We start from the raw sequence: 13,642 nt of genomic DNA, 5'->3' as shown, positions 1-13,642 counted from the left end.
ACTGCTGCAGCAACTGAATTTTTTTTTTAAACTTTGCTTCTAATAAACTTGAGCATTTCAAACCATGTAGTTCAAAGCATCTAAAAAGATTTGAAACACCTCTTATTTCAATTTCTTCTTTTTTTAATATATACTGGGAAAGATGTTCCTTAAAACACTTCCTTTGTAGGGTGAGAGTTGAAGTCCATGACTTTAAAATCAAATTCATAGTTGGAAAAAAAAAACCCACCAACTTTTTTTTCCTCCTGTCTCTAAGATCACAAGTGTAACTAGCTCAGGATGTTACAATATTAAAAAACATTGTGAAAAGTAACAGAACAAGTTGACACACTTTCAGATGTGACATTTAAAACAGCAATATTGCTTTTCCAATTTTTAACTCTTGAAGAAAAACATAAACTGAAATATTTCCTGAAAATTTTGGTCAAACTTGCTTTCATGTTTGCAAAGTTGAAATATACAGCTATAGAATGCCTGAAGCACTCATACTGATGTTTGAAAATTTTTATAAAGCCTTCTCACATAACATTCATATTGAAATCTGAAATTTTACATTTATCACCCCAGCCTCAGTATCTGACTTTCAATTAACAAGCAAAGTTAAAAACCAATGCTTTTAAGACTATAAAGTTACAATAACAAATACTTGAAAGTGAAAAAAACACCAATTTCACTGTTATCTTAATGGTTTTATTCATAAAATAAACAGCTTCATCTTTCCAAATGAAGAATATAACAGAAAGGCTTAATGCAATAGTTACAAAAAAGTGGTACTGAAAATTTGAAAAAGTCTCATAAAATTTACAAATGCAAACTATCACTTTGTACAAAATATTTTTTTAAAGAAAGTTCAGTAATAGTTTTTAAAATACAGTTTTAATAGCTCAAATGCACATTTATTTCAAACTCCGGTTAGGTATTATTTTCGTCTGTGTGGGGAATTCTCCCTTCGTCTGTCCTCATTCTTTCTGGATTCTCTGTACTGGTCAGAATAACGGTTGTACTTCTCTCGGTGTTTCTCTGAACCATTTCTGTATCGGTCTTCTTGTTCCTCCTCTCTTGGACTTGAATTATTATGGGCTCTCTCTCTGGATTTTGATCTTTCTCTTCTTCTACTGCGATGTCCATTATCTTTGCTCCAGTGTCTGTAGTTTTCATCATCAGACAAAGAAGCTCTTCTCTCTGCTTTTTTTGGTTTTGAATTACTGTGTTTATTTTCCAAATCCTTACTTCTTTCATGGTTCCTATCCTTTCCACTATGGTAACCATCTCTGCCATTGGACTCATCTCTGTGATGATACTTTGATACGTCATCTCTCCTGTGTGATTCTCTCAAATTTTGGTAATTTCTTTCTGATTTGCTCTCAGTATCACTTCTTTCCTCTTGCTGCCTCCTCCCCATTTTCTTTTCAAGTGATTTCCTTTTCCTTTCTTGTTTTTTCCTGGAAACTTTATCAGATTCTCTGTTTTTCTTTTGCATTCTCTTTCTTTTTGCTTTAGGAACATCTGAAATTATAACAAATCAGGGGAATAAGGTTGCATTTTAATTTATTATGCTTAACTTGTTAAACTACATAGAAAGTTCTAGAGAGTTATTTTTTGTCACAAAACTTTTGTGGGTATGTATCTGGACAAAGGTTTCAAAATAATGAGCTTTGACTTTATTGCTCCCCCCCTACCCCCAACTGAGTATCTCATGCAATGGGGGAAAATTCACCCATTCTTTAATTAGAGCAGGTACTGAGTATTTTTAAATGTCTGTCTGCATTACAGGCTTTTTATTTTACATAAAGAGAAATTCTCCATAAAAGTGTGAACGACTACCAAGCCCAAGACTATTCTCCATTTTTCCTCTAAGCTTCAATATTTCTCAGTAACTCAGCTGTTACTAACACAAGACCCTCATGTTAACAAAAAGCAAGGTCACAGTGCATCACCCCAAAACCTTAAAAGCATACAAATAAGAAATTAGGGAATAGCCTTCTGCATTTCATTCCCTTTACAATACCTATACAGGTGTTGAGAACATGATGCAGCTCAAACAAGAAACTTCTTCCTCAACTTACAAACAACTCAACAAACCTGCACTTGAATGCAAAACATTACTAAGCAGTCACATTAGTGTAAAAAGAGTAACTCGCTCAATGGGAGTCTGACATAAGATCTGCAAACCTGTTGATCCAAGAATTTTTTGGTTACATAAGACATGCTTTCATTTTTTTAAAAGATTTGAAATTCTATGTACTGACAGAACTCCAACAACCTTGCTTCCCTGCTTCCCCCCCCCCCCCCCCAAGAAAATTGCTTAAGAGGGAACAACTCAAATTTGTACAGATGGGCCTCCCACTCACAAGTATCCATCAAGAGGGCTTTTGTCCCTTAGCTATCTGCAAGTGATGCCTGACTTTTGAGATCCTCTACCCATCATCATCCTCTTGTTGACTTGATACAAAAGGACCAGGCATAGGCTGTAAAGTCATACATCAAAGCACTCTCATAAATAATTTTTTTAGAAATATCACCCTTCCCAGACCATCCAGGCTCTTAAAAATAGTTTACTTTTCCAATTACTTCCTGGAAAAGCTTATCAGTCAATGGAGATTAAAAACAGCAGATGGGGAAAAATCTCCAACACTACCCTATGAGGGGACAGAGGCATGCTGAAACGGCTTGAGATAGTGGTACCAAGCAACGTAACAATGGCCCTCTGGCTTATTTTCAGGAGAAATAGTGACAGCTTTGTCAACAATTTAAGATTAAAACTAGCTTCTGTATTTCCAAATACACAGTAGGGCTCATCTCAGTGGAAGAGGCCTTACTCTTCCTGTTTGCTCTTTATAAAGAACCTCTAGGTTTCACTTGACAGTATTTATCAATAACAGCCATTTAGAATAATTGCTAATTCACCTTATTGTATGAACTATAGTATCATATCAGCTAACTGTTTCTAAACACCTTTTGAAAATACCACAGCCATAAACTGATTTAATAGTACATCGAGTATCTGAATTCTACAGCAGCTGGCTAGTCTCATGTCTGAACTAAGGCTTCCTCGCATTCTGATAAAACATGACGATGGATCAATTCAAACAGATTTTAATAAAGTTTTTTAAACACCGTTTCCCCTACTATTTTACATCCACCAGAATGCAGAAAAATACCTGAGAAAGGAAATACAAAGGAACAAGCTGCTTTAATAACCAACAAATTTTGTCCTCCGCTGGACTGGTTTTGGTTGGAAGGACCTCTCCAGAGCAGTCCTGAGCTGAGCTAGCTGGTGAAGTTCCACACATTAACTGTTAGTAAGACAGTGATCTCTCATTTAGCTGTATGCTCAACTTCTCCATTTCTAATCAGCAGTTCTTCTATTTTCCCTTATGCACTGCACTGTTAAAACACTGAAATACTGTAGCACATTCCTCTGAAAAATGCCTTTCAACTCTACCAAGTTATTTTAAAGATTTAAAAAGCTGCAAACACAAGAAGACTTGGAGTTATAACCAGTAATGGGCCTCAACCAAGTTTACCATTAAAGAATATAGTTATCTCCAATTAGTGTTCTGACCACTGTATTTAAGTACACAAGAACTAGGGGGGAAAAAAAAAAAAAAGTGAAACCAGGCTGCAAAGATATCAAAATGCAAGTTCTAATCAATGTGTTCCTGAATGGAGAAAGGACAAGTAGTAAAAGGGAAGGTCCTAAACTAACAAAAATAAAGTGTTCATACTAGCAGACTGCAGACTCAGTTGGTTTGTCACTAAGGACTTACCTCTCTGGTTCCTATCAAAGAGCTCAGCAGAGCTGCAGCTGCCTATGCAGGAGCCATCTGGCTCTTTGCTGAACCAACGCCTTCTCTGACCCTGTTTAACTGTGCCCTCCTCTAGTGCTTTGTCGTCATTAATGTGATTAACGTGATGACACACAAATCAGACTTTGTACAGTAAGATTGCAATGGAGAACAAAAGTGCATTTCCAAAGCATGAGCAGTTCACACTGCTTTTATTTTATTAATCAACATTTTCATTTCAAAGGCACGTAATAAATCAAATTAACTTTGAATCAGCAAGCTTCTGTACTATAGAAATGCATGCTGTGTGATCATCTGCTCATGTTATATACAAGGGGGAGACTGCACACACTAACACATACTAGCGTTTATGACACCTCATGTCAAATAGAAGGTTCTACATCAGCAGGATGGTATAAATGCTAAACACTAATTAATGCATAAAACTACAAAATACTAAGTTGTCAGCAAAAGCTAATTCTTCCTTGAAGATTTCTCTGCAGACAAGAACCTTCACTGTATCACCACACAAACTCTTCCTTAGGAAGAAGAATTAGAAATGGAGACTCTGAAGGAGAATAAAGTTTAAACACATTGCTAGAACTGAACAATGTCATTTCTGACCCATGAAGAAGAACATATTTACAGGGAAGGACACAAGTAATATCAAGCTTAATCAATCAAGCCAAGCAAAAAGAGCTGTAGACATTAGTCTCTACACTTCACCAGTAAGCATCCCACAGAAATACTAATAGGGAATGACTCTAATCCCTCCATCCTTCACTAAACTGAAGTGATAGCACTGTGCAACAGGTATCAACTGTGCATAAAAACTCATCTACAAAACAATTCCTCAGAAATTTAAGTTTTTAAAAATGGAATTCAGTTTTTCTAAATTCTAAAATAAATTTCCATGAGCAGTATTTTAAAACTTTTAAGTTTTAAAAAAATGATTAGTTTTTAAAGCAGAGAAAGTAACACTGTCTTCAGCTAGTTCTTCCTCAAAACAAGTATACATAAAAATAAATAGGTGTATAGAAGTAAACAGAAGTAAATATTTATAGCTAGTGTTTAAGTACCGGAGTCACTGCTGTTGTCACTGCTAGATGAGGAGTCACTGCTGCTGGATGACTCTGAGCTGCTACTGCTGCTGTCAGAATCAGAATCCGAGGAAGAGTCTGTCTCTGAAGATGAAGAGGAATCTGATGACTCAACATCTTGTTTCTGTGTCATTATCATCTTTGGTGCATTTTTAAGATGCTCTCGTAATTCATCCCTAATCAACAAAAAAAGGGGTTTTTTTCCTCAACTTTTTTTTTTTTTGGCAGGGGGGAGGGGAGAGAAGGAAAGTAAATATCAAATCAGAATAGTGTTCCTCACGTTAGTCCTCCAAGGCCAATAGAAGTGAAGAAATTGATGGCAAAGCGAGTGTTTCTTGGGTTATCCCGAGGCAATAATCCCTCAAAGAAAGGCTGCAATGTTCTGATGGAAACAAACATCTAAATTAAACACCATGCCAGCTTAGCACAAATTCTCATTGACATTAGTAAACTGAAAAACAAACTGTATGGATCTCCATAGGACAGCAAAAGTTTTCTCTTCATGCATTTTTCTATACTTTCATTGTTTATATCTGTGATGTATCTGACCAATATGCTATCTAAAAACTTGTTCTTTTATGAAAACAAACTTCTTCACACACAAGAATTACATACATACTGTCAGATTATGACAAAAGAAAGCCTGACTTTGTGAAGCCCTGAAGAGACTTGTGAAATTGCAGTAGCCTGTGATAGCAAAGGATAATACTTGTTGACCAAGAAGTTCGAAGATCTAGGTATCTATGCTGAAATCCCACCAAATGGGGCCCTAAGTATAGTTTCAAGTATAAGTTTATGAGCTAAAGCATCTACTAAATTCTTCATCATAGAGGAAATCCCAATTTACAGGAAATAGCTCAAGCAACTGAAAGGAACGTTGCCAGAATACAATGCATTAAATCATATACAGGCTTAGAACAATGTGTTATTTACACTAAACTTAAGGATAAGCAACTAATCATAGAAAAACTGTTAGTAGTAGTTATTGTGCTTTCTTCTAAGTTTTGTCAGCAAAAAGCCACAGTAACATTTATTACACAGCTATATAGCTGACAATAAAAATAGACTTGCACTTGGAAAATTCTTATACAAGCTGAATATCATTGGGGAAAAAAAAGATACATCTTGCAAATAGTCATGCATATATTTGAACTCAAATTGGTAGTAACACACTCAGCTTAATGGGACTCTTGCAATGACTAAATCTATACATGAACTGATTCTTGAAGTACCGCAGCTACAGAACTGCAGTCTTAGTTGAACTTGAAAACAGAGTTCTTATCTGTACTTTTTCAGATAAAGGAACTAATTAAATTTACAGTTTTGAAAATAAAATTTCAACTTACTCATCTTTTAATCTTGCATTTAGGTTAGGAAGTCCCATATATTCACTGAGTTCCTGAAAGAATATTTTGACAAAAATTCTACTGGAGGATGTGGTAGTTTCTTCACTCAGTATTATACATTCAAGGACCTGAAAATATTTAGAAAAACATTTAGAAAAAAACCCTTAAGTTTAAACATACGTTCTTTTTATCTATCTTAAAAACTTTTTTTCTCATGAAATAACTAATAAAGACTGATTTCCCCCTGCAAGAACATAAACCCTGTAATTCCTAGTCAAGACTTGCTTCCTCAAAAATTCTTTTCTACCACCTGGGAGCAGTTTCTGATCATATCTATGCTAGTAATTCTTCAAGGATTTATTTTATCCAGGAAAGCTCCTAAAGAGAAAAAATCAGGTGTGTGAACTTCTGGGTAGTTAAAGATTCTGGACTTAAGTTCTACAGAGGGGAAATATTTGGACTGACTTGTGTGTGCCTGAAGAATGACAATTAGGCTAGGCTGTGAAACAAGAACAGAAGAGTATGAAAACAGAAGTTACCTTGATATTTATTTCTTCATTTTTAATGTTATATTATATCTCAGAATGCAAGACTGCTTTTATTTATTTGGCACTTAAATCACAAAATAGCAGTATTTTTTAATTTCTTATAATTCTTTAGAACTTTTAATTTTATATATTAAGATAATTTTTAAAGGTTTCTTGTTTTTCAGAGACAGTTCTGCTATTTACATTGCTGATTAAAAGTTCAAAATTCTAAAAAAGTACATTTTAATCATCCAATTCCAGCTGAGCTCCATAAAATAACAGCTTAAATCAACTACTTCAGAATGGGGAAGGGAGGAGGATGATGCACAGGGGCAGAAGGAGGAGATGGAGCAACACAGAATTGTTCAACAGTGTCTGAGAAAATACTTAAAATAATCCAGTTTGCTATGAATACAAGTAGTTCCAAACTGTAGAATAAATACAAAACTAAAGTATTATATATTATTTCTGAATACTGCAGATTAATTATTGAAAAAGATATCTAGGACAATAGCCTTTTTTACTTACACTCCAGGGAATTGAATCGGTGTACAGTAGATGAGCAAACATCTTGGCAACATTCCTCAGTTTGTTCGTTTCCAAACGATGAATAGTATCGTATTGTTCTTTGAAAATAGCTTCAAAGGATTCCATATATTCTTTTTTCAACATGCAGAAACGCTGAGACAACATTGTACAAATTAAACAACCAGATTAAACAAAATATTAAACATGCAAATAACCTACGTGTAAGTGACCTAATGGTGCAAATATTTACTGCAAGATTTTCCTTTTAAATAACCCTTGGAGAAGAAAAATACCTTCAAATGTATACATTTTATTGCCTTCAGCAGTTTGTCAGAACAAGAAACTCATCTGCATTGCAAAGTAGTAATTATCAATTTTGAACTACAACAAATTATCCGGCATTTCTTTTACTTCCATACATCCAGTACTTTCACCTGATGTAACTCCATCGAATGTAACTTTTTTTCATCACATCACTGAATGACTATTTAAAATTAAAGAGGCAGCAGGGAACACAGAGGTAAGACATTTTGGATATAAACATTCCAAAGAACACAGAAATTAACATTTATATTCTACTGAACATGTAGATTCACATGGTTAGTGCTTTGTAACTGGCTGTCAGCAGAAGTATTTCCTCAAATACTGGACAAAAAATACAAATGGAAAAAGCATTCCCTTTCAGCATAACTTGCTCCCTTGAGAAGACAAGTATTTTATCATAACTAGTCAGACCCGTTAATATCATAGATAGGGAAAACTTAACTAAGAAATAACTGCAACTAAATTAGCAATTAGTTACATAAAAACAAAGAGCTAGCTCTTTACTGAAAAACAAACAAACAAAAAACCCCACCCACAAGCTCAGGACAGTAAGTATTCAGTCTTGTGCTCTAAATAAAACCTACTAAGCAGCTTTGAATGAAGTGGTAAAAGACAGGCATCTCCAAAATTAATCTTCAGCACTGTAAAAAGGATATTTTCTGGTAACTCGTAATACTTTTACCTCCTTTCAATACCATTCCTTTGCCACTGATTTATTGTTCTATCACAACAATATAAAGAGAAAATGAGTTCTCTCATTCTGCATTTACTATACTTATTACAATCAAAATGTTAATTCAATCCACTAATACAACCAAGCAACTAATATAACCATTTTCGAAATGATAAGAAGGCTATTAGTATTATTTATCCATTAAAACTTAAGTTCGACACACCAAAAAATTGAGTAAACCAATGAAATTATCTACCATAAAGTGTAAAATCTGAAAACCGAACTCACCCCTGCCAGTAACCCGAAGAATTTCTCGTATGTTCTTTGCTGAGCACAGCAATCAAGTATCATATTGCAGAGTTCCTTCTGGTTTAAGAAAAAAAAAAAAATTCTCTAGGTAAATTCACTGTAGCAGCAAACCCCCATCATTACTAAGTACCAAAATATTGAAAAAAGCCTTACATGGATGCGAGCTTTGAAACAAGAACCATCACATAAAACTTCACTGGCAACATCAGTAGTTTTCTGAATTTCTCATGTTTTAGAAGTTATCTGGGACATGAATATGAACTTTTGCCGTTCAAACTTCCTCTTCTGCTTAAGCTAAAATTTATGAGTTAACACACTCAAAAAAGGTCAAAACTAATTCACAAACTGACTTTACCACAGTGCAAAAAGGAGGTTTAAGATAAAGAAGGAAGGTTTAAAGGACTTTCTTCGTGCTTTGGGTTTTGTTTGGTTTGTTGTTGGTTTTTGTTTTTTCTTTTTAAAAATAGCACCAATCCCTGCATTTATAGAAAATGAAGATTCTTTGCAACTTCCAAATGTCAAAATGGCTTACAGACAAGCCATTTGGAAACTCAAATATAATGTGCATGCTTAGGAGTGTATTTCCAAAATCAGAAATATCTGCAGATTTCGGTATATAATAATATATCTTTAACTATTCAGCCGTAATTTTCACAACAACCTCTGCTTACCATAAGCAAGCAGAAGGCAGTGTTTCTCTAACTGCTTCACCAGAGAGGCCGGAGGGTGACGTTCAGAAAGACTAAACTTGACCTTGGGAGGCTGATATGCCTAGACTTCCTCTATAACCAAGACAGTGAGGAAGTTTTCTAAAGGAGCTGGTTCAGGCTTACGTTCTGAATCACCCTCTAGAACACCATCTCTCATTAGTTAGGAAGGAGCAGAGGAAGCCTAGCTAGAGTAGCCTCCCAAAAGTTTTGTGCATTCCCCATCACTGACAGCCCGCCTTCCATTTTTCCCCCATCTCCATGGTGGTCACAGATGTAAGCACCAGCTACGACAGTCCCGCAGAAGATGCTCTCCTACCACTGATACCAACTATCTAGAACAGCTAGTCCCAGTCTTTCTGGAATACAGGTTGTCTGGCTCCCTCTCTCCTTGTTCCCCAATACCATCACCCCAAGATCATTATTGAATCACCCTCTGGCAGGTACCTGCTCCTATTCTTTCACACACGCCACACCAAGAACCAGAGGGAAACACACAAGGGGGGGATTCTGCTTTTACCTCGCCTCTAGGACCAGAGCCCTTCACCAGCTGAGAGCAGTGATCTAGGCAAGTAAGCGTGCATGAGTTTAAAACCAAACTCACTCCGCTAACCTACTTATGTAAGCTGTAATACAGCTATGAACTGGTTTAGGGCACATTTTGAAACATTAATTAAGAAAAATGAAGCAAACATTTTTATATAAATTAAGAGCCATGAAAGACACTGTGCTTAAACAGGACTCCAGTTTTCCCCCCATTAAGTTTTTTATTATTTTTTTGCAAGACCAACTCCATAGCATAAACCAATTTATGACATTCCCAAATAGGTTTTCAGCTGTCAGTCACATATCTTTCACATTTAGTTTAATTTCTCTTTTAACAGTAACACTCCCATAAAAAATACTGGATAATTTCAAGCATTTTGTCCTCTTTATATCTTATACCAGTTTACTGTAACACATACCAGATTTCATATTCTCCCACTTGTGCCATTCTTCCAAGCATGTGTTCCAAAAAGAAACATTTTCCCATCATAAAAACTCAAACCAAATAAAAAGCCAACCATGCTGAACAAGAAAAAAATACCTCCTCCAAACAACAAGGCAGTAACGTATCAAACTTACAGATGTGTTTAAAGGCATTCCTTTCAACACTGTCACATTGTGTTAGTGTGATGTATTAAAATGCATATTAACTTTTTATATTATCCTGTTTTACAGTAATGCTGCAGTTAATCAGTTTTTAAACAATAAAAAGGGTAAAGTGCTGATGCCACTGTTAATAACATCAGCAAGACGTGAAAAACAAATTACTTTTCTGCCTCATCTTAAATGCAATTACAACATTGGTATCCCCTGTGGTTTACAGTAATTAAGTATTTTAACATTTTAATTAAATATTACAATGATTTCTAGGAGGGTAGCTTGAATAACCACATGCATGAAAATAGATTTGCCCACAAAGACATTCTTGCTAGTGCTATCTAAACAATTTGAGGTTAGGTCTAGAGTAACTGTCTTCCAGATTAAAAATTAACAAACTTTAAAAAAAAAATTAAATCATTTTAGAGATGCAACACGTTCATATGGCAATTCTAGCTTCATTTATAGCTTTAAAGGTTAACTCATTTCTGTACTCCCAATGATAACACTTCTGGTGATGTTTATGGCAGGAACAGCCTGTGTTTTTTAGTCCATCACTTGCTTTAAAGAATGCAATGAATTTGTTTCCCAGTTTTACAGGCAATTTATACACTGTGGTGTTCAACAGTTTTCATACAATGCTCAGCAAGTGACTATTCAGCTTAGCTAAGTATGTATAGCTCTCCAATCATGAAGTAAAATGCTTTGAAAATATCTGACATCACATACAGATGGTGAATAATCTTTCATAAAGATCTTAAATTCATTATTGTATCATGGAGAAAAAAAATGGCACTTCCCAAAACTGCTAAGACAGAAGATAAGGAGAAAGCTCCCTTTAAATATACTGCATTTCTTACAGTTCTCCCTAAACATTTCCTACTAGCTCTTACCCAAATAGGACAATGGTTTAGATGGACCGTGGCTCAACCTAACATGGCAAGTATCATCAAACATTTAAAGATGCTAAAGGGCAAACTAGAAGACAGAAAAAACAGACTTGCTTTTTTCCCCAGCTTTACCATTTTAAAAAATAAGCACACCCTGCCCACTCTATATGCTCTCAGCTTCACACAAAGGCTATGCTCACTGCAGATAGAAAAGCTAAAGCAACTCAGCTTTCTCACTCCCTTCTGATCATGGCTTCCTTTTTAGTTAGTGCATTTTTTTTTCTCCATTTCTTCCCTTATTTCTTGCTATTTTTTTTCTTGAAGATTTGCATTCAGCTAAGACTGCAATTTCAGAGCTGCCTCCCAGGCTACCTCCAAGAGGAGGTCTCCCTCTTTCCTCCCTAGCTGGAAGCAATGTAATTTCCACCTCCCTTTTTGGCCACACAGCTCTGTCCCATCCATTGCCTACACAAGCTGAAGCAATCATGAGACATCCCCACCCTGTAAGCTAATGTAGCTTCTTAAAATATAAAACTATCAATACCAGCACTTGGTTTCTACAATCATACAAGGAACTAGAGGAATTGATTTGTTGGAAGCAAACCTAGTAAAGGACATAGGTTGGTTTAAATCAATGTGAAATTGGATTTATGTGAAATTAGTGCCTTGCATTTTACACATTTGCACTGCTTTTACAGATGCTACATTTTTCCTTTTTCCTCTTTTATTTCAGCTGAAGTGTATTTTACTTCCACTTACTACCTTAAAGCTTTCCCTACTGCTGCATATTTTAATGTGTGTAACCATCACATGTGCCTATTTTTTCCAGCATCTCTCCTCTTTCTCTGTATTTGTTGAATTACCACTTAGAGCCAAGGCTGGCAAAGCCATGGAAAATGTTTCAGTAGCAGGTGGCCATTTGGCAAACTACATGCAGTGCTTTCAGCAGCTACTGTACTGTCTCCAGGTCTGTCCTGGGTTTGGTCAGCTAATGATCCTTCTCAACTTTCTTTGTCCCTTTATTTACCGTTTTTTATCTCAGCTTGTTTTATATTTAGATCAATGTATGCTTAAAGCTGAATACATTTTTCAAAAATCTTGCACAAATCAAACCTGTAACATTTTACACAGGAATCATTAACTGGATATAAGAACAGATACATTTTTAATCATGCTGCTACAAGCCTACAACACACACACACAAGAGTGTGGGGAAATAATACATTAAAGCCCCACAGTATCTACTTCCCTTCCACCTGAAGGCTACACATGCCAAACTTAAAATTAAGTGACGTCACTGAGGTAATCTGAGCAATTCCATCCCCTTAGGTTAAATGCATACATACATGTTTGGAAGATCAAAGTCTAGTCAGAATTCTAGCTAATGCCTGTTATCAGTAACACACAAATAAAGGATAATTCTGTATCCCTTCTATACCTTCATTTTGTAGACATCAACATATACCACAACATACACAGAAAAGGCAATGAGCTTCCCAATTATATAATGAAACTGGCTATTTTTACCTCATTACTATCTTTAATGTCATAAAGATATGCAATTTTAGAAAACTTTATTTTATGCTTATTGGAAATACTTCAACACAAATATCACCTGCCACATTTATAAAGCACATGCAGCATATTTTCCAAAAAATACAATTAAGCTTTAAGCACCTAAGATAATTGAAAATTAGTCTTAAGATTTTTTTTTAAATTTATTTTCTGTAAGAAAAGATCAGCAAGAACTGAAAAATTTAAACTTATTAAAAGTTATGAGCCTATGTATTTAAAGAAGTACTTTTTAAAACTTGTGTTTCTGGGCCTTCATCCCATATAGCTGTGGCTTAAGGGACCTCTTTTAATCCATTACTAATTATTTCAGTTGATATTTTGAATACTCCATCTATATGTTTAGACGATTTTTCCTGTGAAAGCTTAGACCCTTTGTGAGATAACCCCTCTTCCATCCTTCAGGTCATTAAAGGAATCTCAGGTCAGCCAAAGCAACTAGTTCATTCATACCTACTGAGCTATTTAGAAACAGTTTTCAATTTTAACTATGTAGTCTACATTATTAACTGGAGAGAATGAAAGAGGGTAAACCAGTTCCACTAATGGGTCTTTCCAAATTTAATTCAATATCCAGATTCTGCACCTATATGTGCATTTCCTGATGTTCTGTATCTTCAGGGATTACACTCATGTCAATGGCACTGTATGTTACACAAATTAAAACCACTGAAGAAGCAAGACCTTGTTGTCTACCAAAATTTTATATCCTAACTGTAGTGCGTTCAGAAGCAT

The 13,642-nt window shown here is 35.3% G+C and overlaps 1 protein-coding gene across 3 annotated transcripts in view; it reads right to left on the bottom strand.

Annotated features, from left to right (window-relative positions):
* Positions 1-674: 674 nt before the first annotated feature.
* The window catches only part of CWC22 (CWC22 spliceosome-associated protein), a 33,879-nt gene continuing 20,911 nt past the window's right edge, over positions 675-13,642 (bottom strand). For all 3 annotated transcript variants that reach the window (XM_010565829.1, XM_010565836.1, XM_010565844.1), the window contains 6 exons: positions 8,575-8,652; positions 7,290-7,442; positions 6,235-6,362; positions 5,169-5,270; positions 4,868-5,064; positions 675-1,506 (listed from right to left, as the gene is read on the bottom strand). In XM_010565829.1, the coding sequence (XP_010564131.1) occupies positions 920-1,506; positions 4,868-5,064; positions 5,169-5,270; positions 6,235-6,362; positions 7,290-7,442; positions 8,575-8,652 (1,245 nt within the window). In that variant the 3' untranslated portion in view covers positions 675-919. The remainder of the gene's footprint in view (positions 1,507-4,867; positions 5,065-5,168; positions 5,271-6,234; positions 6,363-7,289; positions 7,443-8,574; positions 8,653-13,642) is intronic.

The sequence above is a fragment of the Haliaeetus leucocephalus genome, unplaced genomic scaffold (assembly GCF_000737465.1).
Source record: "Haliaeetus leucocephalus isolate CR32 unplaced genomic scaffold, Haliaeetus_leucocephalus-4.0 Scaffold1, whole genome shotgun sequence".
NCBI classification, from domain to species: Eukaryota; Metazoa; Chordata; class Aves; order Accipitriformes; family Accipitridae; genus Haliaeetus; species Haliaeetus leucocephalus.
The sequence above is the reverse complement of the archived record's forward strand: the minus strand, read 5'-3'. Positions and strand labels throughout refer to the sequence as shown.